Genomic DNA, 12036 nt, shown 5'->3' with positions numbered 1-12036 from the left:
TGGAGATCAACCCCAGCCCGTCTGTAGTATAGGCTTTCATCAGTAAGTGAGCCTGGCCTGTCAGCTGTAACCCAATCGCTGGGCTTGGATCAATACCAGCACTAATGGAATTTACCTTGATGTTCTCAGAACTAGCAGTTCTTGCAACATGTTGCAACATGTTTTATTGTTTCTGAGTTCCTGACATGGCACACCCACTGTTTTTTTTCCTGTCACAAGAACAGAGAGAGACACTGTTGCTTCATTTCATCTGGTTTATTTTTTTCCTCCTTAAATATTGATTAGTTTCTGAAGTGCTCAGAAGACAAGCAATAAAAAAACAAAACAAAAAAACATACAGTTTCCTTATTACAAATAGTAAACATAAGTACTCCAAGTTGATCTTATATACATATAGCAATGAGTGAAACCTCATTAAACGACTTTTAGAAAAAAAAACAAGAAATTCTTGAAGCTTTTTCTAACTTAATTTCTTACAATTAAGAAAAATGGTGTTTTGAACTGTAACTCAGAGGTCGGCAGCATTTGTTACAACTTTATTTAGCGTTGACAACACGCCCAAAAATATGGCTACAGCAAGAAAAGTCTCTCAAGTCCTAATACTGAACTTCTCCTTATGGAAATGGCAAAGTCCATGCAGAGCTGTGGATAAATCAAGAAAACTTTCAGTTCACTTTAGTTCAGTTGGTGCATGTCCTCTCTGGTTCATGGCTGCTCTCACTGTCCCGAGCCCCATCTCCAGCACGCGCCACAAGGGGAGTGAGTGGCAATTCATCACCCCCCAACCCCCCTTCCCAGGTGACCCTGTCAGTGTCGCCGCCATATCCTCCCAAATCCCACTGGGATGTCTTTTTGGGGGAGACACGCCATCACAGGAAGCGTCCGTCTCTTTCAAACTACAGTCTCTCCTGTCTGCTGGGGTCGCCTCAGAAGGTCTGGAGCTGCTGCGTCAACATGAGCTGGCAGCCGCTGTTGACGTGGTTCATCACCTTCTGCTTCAGCTGGGCCACCTGCTCCCGCAGCATGTTGGCGGTGGACGCCAGCTCGGAGTTTTGGGACTTCAGGGTCTTCACCTTATCCTCCAGCCGGGAGATCCGCTCCAGCTTCCTCTTCCGGCACTTGGAGGCTGCGATGCGGTTCCTCATGCGCTTCCTCTCCGCCTTGATGCGCTCCTGGTTCTCCATGTCGATCGGGGAGAGGGGAGGGGTCTCCCCCGGCATCTCGGGCACCGTCTGCGGCTCCTCCTTGAGCGCCGTGAGCCGCGGCAGCTGAGCCGGGGACGGCTGGCCGTAGATGGGGAGCTGAGGAGGGGGCGCGGGGAAGGACACAGCCGGCGCTGAGGTGGTGTAGCTCGGCGCCGACACGGTGCTGATCGCCGGGTTGAACGTGTTCAAGTCCTCGTAGACCGGAGAGTCGGAGCGCATGGCCGGGGTGTTGTTAAAAACAGTGGCACCTGCGACGGATGAGACGGGCGGCAGAGCCGTGTTGACGCTGGCCTGCGGAGCGGAGGCATTGGTCGTGGCCGGCATGTGCTGGTGGTGGAGCTCGGCCAGGGCTCGGACGAACCCCTCCGCGAAGCCCTCCTGCTCGTCGGTGACGTTCTTGGGGCACAAGAACTGGGTCGGGGTCGGGGTGGTGGTGATGAGCCCGTTGCTGGACTGGATGATGAGCCGCTCCAGCTCCGGGGAGGCCAGCTTCAGCAGCCCCACGTCCGGAGAGGTGAGCAGGTCGCCGGCTTTGGCGCGCAGGTGAGGCTTCAGAGAGCACGTCGGGTCGGACAGGTTCAGCGTCATGCTGTGCTTCAGCGCTTTGGGGTTGCCGTATCCGTAGCCCGCGTTGTCGTTCTGGGAGAAAGCGTTGAGTGAGTCGTCATAGAAAGTAGTTTCCATCTTGGTATACATAGAAGAAGATTTAAAAAAGAGACGCAGCTAGAGTCTTCTTTTTAAAAAAAAAAAAAAACCCAAACAAACTTCTCGTCCCTCTTCCTGGTTTCCGAAGTCCTCTCAGTGAGTAAAAAACCTCCAAACTCTGAGCGACACAGGAATCAGAACTTACTTCTTCTCTCACTCGGACTCGGCAGGGCGCTCGGTGCTGGTCTGTAACAGTTCACTAAGCTTTTCCCACAGTATCCACAGCTGTACTGAGTCTAAGAGTGAAAGGCGCCTCGCAGCTGCTGAGCTGCTTCCTCTTGCCTAGATGTGTATACACTGAAAGCTAGGCAGCGTGGAGGTAAAGCTTATCTGCTGCCGCGGCTTCTCTAAAAATAACCATGATGTCATAACAGGGCTCTCCTATTGGCTGGAGGGCGTGCCCAGGGGCGGAGTCAAACACGCCCGATAAGGTGTGTTGCCTAGACAACCACCCAGAAGATTCTGAGTCTCGCGGTGGATTGTGGGATGAGGTAATGTATTAAAGCAGTGCGTGAGCGCGGTGCATTGTGGGATGACGTATTGTTTTTGAATATTTGGTTACCCGCTTTTTTGCAGTCAGTGGCGGGACTGGAGGAGCAGTTTCAGTCCCTTTTATACAGCTTAATGTCCTCTATCTGTCACTAAGTAAATGTGTTTAATATTATTACTTATTTTTTGCTTTAATAAAAGTTTAATTTACATTATATTCGTCTTATTGTCTTTATTTTTTAACAGTAAAAATCAGAACCTCCAACTCTGAATTTGGAGGAAAATTCAGAGTTGGAGGAAAAAAGCAAAAGGAAAAAAAAACCTGCGTGAACTTATTCCTGATACAAAGTTTCTTCAGTATTTTAATTTCAGTGGATGTTGTGAAGGTCTAAAGATGGAGGTCTCACAAAATTTGTCCTATATGAAGTTAATGCAGTCATTATCATTATGGTTGCACTGTATAAAGTCCTGTGTAAAAGTGTTAATATTATATATATATATTTAAATGCCTTAAATAGATTTTAGAGTTATAGACAGTACAAACAATTGCCTTCAGACACCTAATCTTGTTCTTCTCTGTGTAAAGAGACCATTAGTAAACAATCAGGCTGGGCCTGCAAAAAACCTCTCAAACTGTGAACAAACTGTTCAACCCATTCTTCAGAGAAGGGCAAAGAGTATGGAAAAAATGTAAACTTTCCAAGACATGGCTGTCCACCTAAGCTAAATTGCCAGAGAAGGAGAGCATTACTTGGAGAAGTAGCCATGGTTACTCTGGAGGAGCAGCGGAGATCCACAACTCAGGTTGGAGAATCTATTGGTAGGACATTTAAGTCTGAGCACGCTATCGGGTTTACGGAGGTGTAAGGGAAAAAAAAACATTGTTGAAAGAAAGCATTTTCAGTTTGTCAAAAGGAATGCAGGGGAACCTGTAAACATGAAAATAAAACAAGGAAAATGCAAATCCTAAACACACCATTCAGCTTTCAGCTTCTCTGCTCAACAAATCTGAAACAAACTTCCAGAAAACTGCAAAACAGCCGCAACACTGAGTTCTTTTAAAAACCTACCTGTTTAGAGTTACCTTTGGTTAATAATAACTGGAACACTGATCAATAAGTTTAATATATAGTTGATCATTATTCTCTCCGATGGCATTTGACCAAATCTAATGTTTATTGCTTGTTTCATAATTGTTTACTGTGTCATTTTTTGCCTTGTCGCTGAAATGTGCCATGCACATAAACTTGACATTCAAGTGGCAAAACACGGTGGTGGCAGCGTCATGCTGTGGAGATGTGATAAACCTGGGGATTATAAAAACAGATAAGCAAGTTGGGGACATGAACTTGAAAATATCAGCTCAAAGCTTCACATGTTCACACCAGCCAGACACTTGATGTTTACCTGCAAGTAAAGTCGAGTAAAAAAGCTAATTAGAATGTTTCCACAAACAAAGTATGCATCTCCTCCTTCGTCTTTTCCAGAGCTTTTATATTTGCTTTGATAGCAACTTGCTTGAGCGAGAACAAGCTATCTATCTGCTTGTCCTCATAAAGGTGCACACTTCCTATTATCCGTGTTGCGGTGTGTAATTAGTGGAGTGAAGTCCATTGTCCCCTGGCCTTTGGTTTGAAATCACGGGTGGTTTAATGGGAGGAGGTTAACCCGTGTGTCTGACGTGTTCCCCTCTGGTCCTCCCGCTGTCTGGGTCACCCTCTGCCCCGCCAGCTTTACTGCCCAGTCTCTCCAGCATGTCCGGTCTAAATGTGTCCCCCATGAGTGTCAAGTAAATCAGTCGCCCGGCGCTGCCTGGCGCGGAGAGGCACCTAAAATCATAAAGCGTCGCTGCAATTGGACTTTTTATGGCTGCTAATGTTGTCTTTATGTACTGCAGTAAGTGTCAGAATGGTCAGTCAATAATCTGATTTCACTTTGATTTACCTGATCTGATGTAGTTTCTTTTCAGATTTAAAGGCCGGGGAGAACTTTGTGGTCATAGACCAGACGGGGAGCAGCTTAATGCAAGCCTTGCTACCACGTTTTTCTTTTTATTTCACTTTTGGTCAGTTTCATTGACTATACCACAGTTTTTTTCACTTTGGATAAAAAAAATATAGAAAGCAGAAAAAAACTACTTGGAGAATTTCTGAGACCTTTTTTATTGAAGGGTGTCTTCTCCGATGTTCACCGAAGACCAGTGGAGAATAGTCTCATGTTTTGCTTTTAGCCGGGTGTTTTTAGCTGCATGTTTTGGGTCACTATCCTGTTGTGATATTTAAATGAAGACTTGTTTCTTGGAAAAAAACACAACATGCCAAATCTTCGCAGAGTTTTTTTTTGTATATATATCTATATTTTCCACGGTGTCTTTAACACAGAACCCCGCAGCATTTCAGATATTTTATGCAGAACCTTTCATTCCCAAAGCTCACACTTTTAAAAAGGTGACCACAAAATGGAAGCCTGCCAAAGTCATTTTATGTCTAAGCATGCATGAGCAAATTAACAGAGAGCAACCCTACTGTTTGAGTTGTGAGGGAAGGATTTCCTGCTGTTGTTGGATCCTGGGCCTGGACATTTGGTCGCCTACGAGTAGTTATCCTTTAACTGCTTCTGAACCTTTTGTGTGCATGTTTTCACTTAAATTCTGTTTTTTTTACAAGCTATAAAAGAGACAATTACACAGCACTGAAACGAGTTCCACTTATTTGCTGACTCTGTGTTGTTATTGTTATTCACAGTTACTGAATGTGTCTTCATTTCAAGGAGGTAAACACCTGGTTTTTTACTCTTTCCTGCACTAAAAAACAAAACAAACAACTTTACTGTGCACTGAAAAAAAATAACATTTTAGGAAACTATCAAATATTTGCCAACATTCTGACCAAGCATATTAGTTACTACTAATATCGCCTTTTCTGTTTACTTTTTACCCATACAGAAAGATCATGAGAGCAAAAGGATTTTATTCATCAGGATTAAATCATTTTAGTTCAGTAAATTCTGAAAAAAAAATTGTAGTTGAACTTTTATTTAAATGTTCTTAGCAGTCAAACTTTTTTTTAATCTATTCAGAAAGATTCACTCAATAACAATAAATAATAAACTAGATTTAAAAAAAATCACACTTTGTTGATTCAGCTCCAACAGTTTGCTTCATTAGTGCCGCTGAATCTGTTGCTTATTTTCAGGACAGAGAAACAGCGCTGTGTTCTTGAGCATTGTGTTCCCGCTGCATTCTGAGGTGGTACACTCAGTCTATGTTGTCTCGTCTTTAACTTTTTCTCCCACCAGTAAAAACCCTGTGCTTCTTCTCTCTCCCTCCCTCCCATGTGTCTTTCACCTCTTTCACTCCCTCCGCTTTGACATGTTTCTTCGCTATTTATCCCTCTGGATTTCCCCCAAAATGTCCCTCTCTTCTCTGTCTCCCACACACTTTGCCTCCTTCTTATCTCTGTCCTCCTCCTCCTCCTCCTCCTGGCTCTCCTTCTCATCTTACTCCTATCAGCTGCCGTCCAGGCTGCAGGATTTCCCTTGTGACGGAAACAGGCTGCAGCCTTATTGTATTGTTTCAGCGGTTCTTTGCAGTAAAATCTCACACAGCTCTGCTGTGCTTGTGTTGGTACCAGAAAGTTGAACTTGTGCATCGGCCAAATCGCCGCAAGACACATGGCAAAGGTGAAAAGGATAAACTCAGTGAAGAAGTAGGAAGAACTTTTGCTTTTTGCCCTGAATCAAACTCTGAGTTAGGATTATGGAGTGAGTGAGAGAGAAGAAAATGGACTGTCTAAAAACCCAGACTGCGCTGAAAACACAATGGTCTTGCCCGGCATGAATGATTGTTGTTTCAGCTGTTATGTGAAAGAAAAGAAGAAGAAGAAAAAAAAAGCCCTACCTGATGTGTGTGTTGGACCGGACTGTATGCATTAAACCCACACTCTCACAAGTTGTGTGTGTGTGAGACTCTGATTTCATTAATGAAAAGGGCGTGTATTTATCACTGCAGGTACATTTGTTATCCGTTAGCAAATTTACAAATGCATTCGCACACAGTGTTCAGGCCGCCGTGACCAGCTGCTCACTAACATCTGAATCCAGAGCTAAAACTAATTGAAAAAAAAAAGAACTCTTAAAGATATGCACTGATAAGCCAGAAAGTCCTGAACACCCACCAAGAGGCCAGCTGCTCAGTCCAGTCAGAGCTCTGACACGGTAAATCTCGGCTCTCCTAGAGGCTCTGGGTTTGGGACTGTTTCCATACATCCTCTGGGCTTCTGTGTGGGTTTGCTTTGCCTCCACGTCCCATCAGATATATAGTCGTCTCAATTGAGGCGTCATAAAAACGTTAAATTCATGAAGGACTGATTAGACAAATGGGTGGATGGTTTAGAATAGGACAACAGCTTCTTGTCCAACTTTCAGCTGGATTTACTTGTACTTGACCAAATTTGGAGCAGAAATAGGTCAATAGCTGGTGTCAAAATATAAAATCTGCGAAAGAGTTTGTTTGAATTTTGTGTGAAGGCAGACAGTAGCTAATGTAAAAGGAAGCACTGTGGAAGAATCATTCAACATTTTATTTTTTTCCCCCTTTGGCTGAATGTTTTTGCTTTAGCAACTTCTAGTTCTATGCATCTAAGCCTGTCACAAAAAGCAATAAATCAATTAATCACGTCATAAGATAAAATCATTTGGTACTTGTTGAAAAGCCGGCTTTTTGAAAAATGTGGCAAATATTTGAAACCCCTTATAAAGTAGATAGTTTGCACTTTTTTCTTTTTTACTAATGTCCTACATGCCACTTTTCCATGTTTGCCTTGGCTAAGCTGAACAATTAGTAATTTTTAAAATGCAATATTGGTTAGATAATCCATTTTAATCATTGTTGTTTTTGTTTGTTTTGTTTATTCAATTTAGATTCATAGAATGTAAAATATGTTTTGATCTTTGAGATCAAAAGGATGTTGGCATTTTCATGCCAATACAGCTGAAAATGGTCTCAAAATGACATCATTGCTTATCGCAATAATTTGTGCCATGCAATACTTTTGAAGGTTGTTTACATTATTTTTTATATTTGAAAACAGCTATAATCACACATTTCAACCTTTTTGCATAGATAACTAATATCCTACACTGCAACATAGAGTTATGTTCAGTAAATTAGAATGTCATTTTGATGATTATCTGTGCATGTTTAGTAGAAACATGGCGTTTAAGACCAGAGTATTACATCAGACCAAAAAGAAAACAATACTTAAAACAAAAATGTGGGCTTTATAAAACATGTTTAATACTTGCCTAAAGGTTGTTTTTGTCAAAATGTGTTTTTAACTAGAGTGCGAACCAGATCTAATTTACTAAATGAATATATCAAATGTTGATGTCGTCGCTCTACCTGCATCCACACTGAGTAAAACCAGTAAAACCATTGCCATAAAGAGGCCGTGGTTGCTGTGACACTTTCAGGTCATTTTTGTATGACTAAAGATCTCTAAGGGACTTTTTTTTTTTAAAGGAAAAACATTTCTTTCTAAAATATGCAAGGTCGTTAAATGTTAAAACTGATGTGTTCCTAATGTAACCATAGACATAATATAAGAATAGATGCCTCATGGACCGCTCTCGCCTATTGTCGCTGACGAGATTTAGGGCGGCCATCTTGGAGTGGTCCACCACTCCACTCAGTGTTTATGTGTTCATCAGGTACAATGACGTATCAGCACATTTAATCGATCATAACACGCTTTTTTATTACTGGATACCATATTCAAACATCTATCAAAACTACATTTATAAACAATTGTATTTTTAAGTATGTTTTAAATACATAGTTCAGCATATTTAAATATGCTTAGTGGCTATAACAATAGAATAKGAATGGAATATTCTGATATTGATGTATGATGAGCATATTACAAAGCACACAGCCGTTCATAATTTATTTAATAAATTATTTAGTAATATCAATACATAACTATACAAACACAAATAAATAATGATTAATAATGACACAAATAAATAATGATTAATACTAAATATTGGATACATGTTTATATGTATGTATGTATGTATGTATGTATGTATGTATGTATGTATGTATGTATGTATGTATGTATGTATGTATGTATACATATAGATATATGTGTTTTTCAGCCGACAAGTTCTAGCTTCAGAGTGATTCAGCAGCTGAGATTGAGTCCAAAATCCGATGCGAGATTCATCAGTCTCTCTTTAAAGATATCTCCCACTTCTTCCTCACATCGTGTCTTTAGGAAACCTTTAAAACAAAAACGGAAGATTTGTTAGGTATCTTACTTTTGACAGAGTGAAAGAATTACATATAAACAATAGTCTTTTCCACCTGTGTAAACTTTGCCGGTGAATGTTATAACACTTAATATAAGTTTTATAATATATGTTACATTGTTTAATTTCTAATGTAGGCTCTTGTGTCAGATAATTACGGAAGAGGATTAGGGCCACCGGAAAAAAAAATAAAAATTCTGAGATTAAAGTCAGAATTTTGACTTTAATCTCAGAATTCTGACTTTAAATTTCAGAATTTTGACTTTAAATCTCAGAATTCTGACTTTAAATCTCAGAATTCTGACTTTAAAGTCAGAAATCTGACTTTCTGGTCGTTAGTTCTCAGAATTCTGAGATTAAAGTCAGAATTCCTTTTTTTTTCGGTGGCCCTAATCCTCTTCCGTAGATAATCTAAATCAATGTTAGAGAATAATTAATTTTTTAAAATTTATTTAGTTAGCCTAATATTATCTGGCATCTTGCCGGTGGACAATATTACAATAAAGTAATATTCTAATCACAAAATATACACAATAATATGTCCATCTTACTTGTGAAATGTTGTCTTATCGAGCCCTCACATCAATAGTCCATCGATCAGAACAACAATATCCCTCAGTGCTGAGGCATCTTCTCCTGTCTTGGTTGAACAAATCCGGCCGCCGTATTTCCTGCGCCGGAGCAGCCAATGCGGGGTCTACTCTTATATTATGTCTATGAATGTAACTACCAATGTATAGTAATTTGCTTGCTTTTCTGTCTTCGGCTTGACCACGGCTTTTGCGAAACCCCCACTGCTGCATTTTGTGCGGCTCACACAAATCCACTCTAACCGTATCAATAAACTGTGGTAATTTTTCAAWAAAAAAAAAAAAAAAGAAGGAAAGACGCGGGTAAATGACAAACGTCCCTCGTTCATGTCTGGATTTACGACATGCCGTAAAGCAAAGAATCGCAGCGTTTAATTATAATTCACAGAGAGTGAATCTCAGGGAGTGATGTCTCTTTGTTTTTTTTGCATCGCTAAGTGTAGGATGAGTGTTTGATGCCCGACTTTGACGGCGTGGTTTCGGTTAGCGTTTTAATTCATTTGCCCATTAAAGTCAGCGCTGTTTCCCGTCAGCCTCCCTTGCTTCTGCCGCGACACACGGTTTTATTAGCGTTGACAATTAATCGCCGCTAACTACCCAGACTAATCCCAGATTTATTGCGTAGAATCATATGGAATATTGATTGTCTCTTCCTCTTTTTGACCCTCCCATCTTGCTGTAACTCACTCGCGGGTGTATGATGACCTCATTGGAAGAGGGTGGCAACGGGATAAGGGCTTTTTCAACCCCGGGTTCCAGGACACAGATGCTGTTTTTTATCATGGCTGAAGCCAGAGAGCGACTCCAGCGAGAGACTCCCATCGACTGGGTTTTGTATGTTTGTGGGACTGCTTGTCTGCATTCATTTTTATTTGTTGTCTCAAAGTAATTCAATCTGGGAGAGTGAGTCTGGGCCTCATTATGTAAATTAAATAACCTCATCTGAAAAGAAATGCAGAGTGAGCCGCAGCAGGACACATCAGTGAGCACAAGCTGGCACAGGGACACATTTAGCCAAAGTAAACGGCCTTTTTGATGGTACATAGCAGGTTGTGTGTACGCAAATGTGTGTTAATGTGCATACACTCTGGGACCTGTGCCTTTGCTCTCTGCCTGTAACATTGAGGTGTGTGTGTCACCAGGGAAAATGATCGATAGCTATTAAAAACCACCAGAGCCTCGGTCCAGATGGAGGGCATGTGTGTGTGTGTGTGTGTGTGTGTGTGTCTGCTTTGCCATGATCTAGTGCTGTGTTTGTACAGGTGGGACACTATATGGCAGCAGCACTAACCTGTTCCACTCCATTTACCCCCGCAAGCCAGGGAACCATACCAACCGCACACAATGTGTGTGTTTTAGTATGTCATTTCTGTGTTTGTGTCGTTTGTGTGTACAAGAGGGACCGGGAGGTTGTCAGCGTGTGTTTGGACTTTGCTGGTTATTCTAGCCTGGCTTTTCAGAGGCAGTAAAATAAAAAAATAAAAATTAAAAAAGCAGCAGAGGGGGAGGAGAGTGACAGGACAGAGAGATTGTTTTCGACTGGGCAGCAGTTCCACTAAATGAAGGAGATGGAGGCTGAAACATGGAGGAAGAGAAGTTAGTTCTGCTGTTTTCACTGAAGAGGAAGAGGGTTTATCGGAAAGGCTGTGATAATCATGATGCAGCTCACGGCATGCTGGATATTTGCATAAGTGACAATTAGGCTTTCTGGGATACAGATAAAGTACAAGTGGATCTGATCTGGAGGAATCTATGAAAAAAAAACTGTTTTGTTCTCATCTTCTCTTTTACTTTCTCTCTTGCTGACTAGAGTACACGAACACAGTCAATCACATGGAAATTATCTTCACTCAGTCCTCCGAGACATCTTGTGAAACCTGATCAAAGATCAATAGCGCTGTTATGAAGCAGCAAGAGAAGGTTTCAGGCTCTAATAATTGTCATGCTGTTGGATTTTAGATCTGAGGGGGGGAAGCAGCCGCCAAGGGAACATCTCTAATGTCCATCTGAACTGGTCTGACCAACTCTGTAAAGCAGGAATTTTTTATGGTCAAAAAGACAGAATTTTGTTTTAACACAATGCCAGGGATATTGTTCTGAAATGTAAATTTACGGAAATTTACATTTCAGCAAATTCATCTATGAAATGGAAAATCTAAAATTCGCAAACCTCACATACCCATTGTCAAGATGGTTGTTTCTCCACCGTGATGTGAGACTGAAAAACTACTTCAAGTTAAAGTTTTACAAGTGATTTAGAAGGTGGGCTTAGTTTTTAAAACACAGGCTTTCCCTTTTGTTATTATTATTATTATTATTATTATTATTATTATTATTATTATTATTAGTTAAATAAGTAATAATTACAGTGTAGGAGGCGATGTGTGTTTTTGTATGCTTGAAGCTGAGTAATTTTAAAGGACCCGATCACTTTTATTTTGTTCTAATTTGTGAAACCTTATCCTGAACGTGGATGTTCTTCTTAATATGGATACATGGAAATAATACGTGTTCATTTGGAGCTGATGAAGCTGATTTTGCTTTAGTTTATTAATCATGAATGGTGAATATAAAAGCATGGTAACCTAAACTGAAGATAATTAATTGCTTTGGTTAAGTAGTTTCAACAGAATAACAAATGTTTAGCGTTTTTCGACAGTCTGCAGATACATACCTCAAGAGTCTCTTTATCTACTCCAAACAGCTAAAATAAATAGAAAAAAACTAGCCTTTGT

General features: G+C 40.8%; 1 protein-coding gene across 1 annotated transcript; it reads right to left on the bottom strand.

The window, feature by feature from the left end:
- Positions 1-240: 240 nt before the first annotated feature.
- On the bottom strand, positions 241-2467 carry jun (Jun proto-oncogene, AP-1 transcription factor subunit). The gene has a single exon (XM_008407338.2). It carries the CDS (start codon positions 1899-1901, stop codon positions 927-929), a length of 975 nt encoding a protein of 324 aa, XP_008405560.1. The 5' UTR covers positions 1902-2467; the 3' UTR covers positions 241-926.
- Between the last annotated feature and the right edge of the window lie 9569 nt (positions 2468-12036).

Source organism: Poecilia reticulata, linkage group LG4 (assembly GCF_000633615.1).
Source record: "Poecilia reticulata strain Guanapo linkage group LG4, Guppy_female_1.0+MT, whole genome shotgun sequence".
Classification (NCBI taxonomy): domain Eukaryota; kingdom Metazoa; phylum Chordata; class Actinopteri; order Cyprinodontiformes; family Poeciliidae; genus Poecilia; species Poecilia reticulata.
The sequence above is the reverse complement of the archived record's forward strand: the minus strand, read 5'-3'. Positions and strand labels throughout refer to the sequence as shown.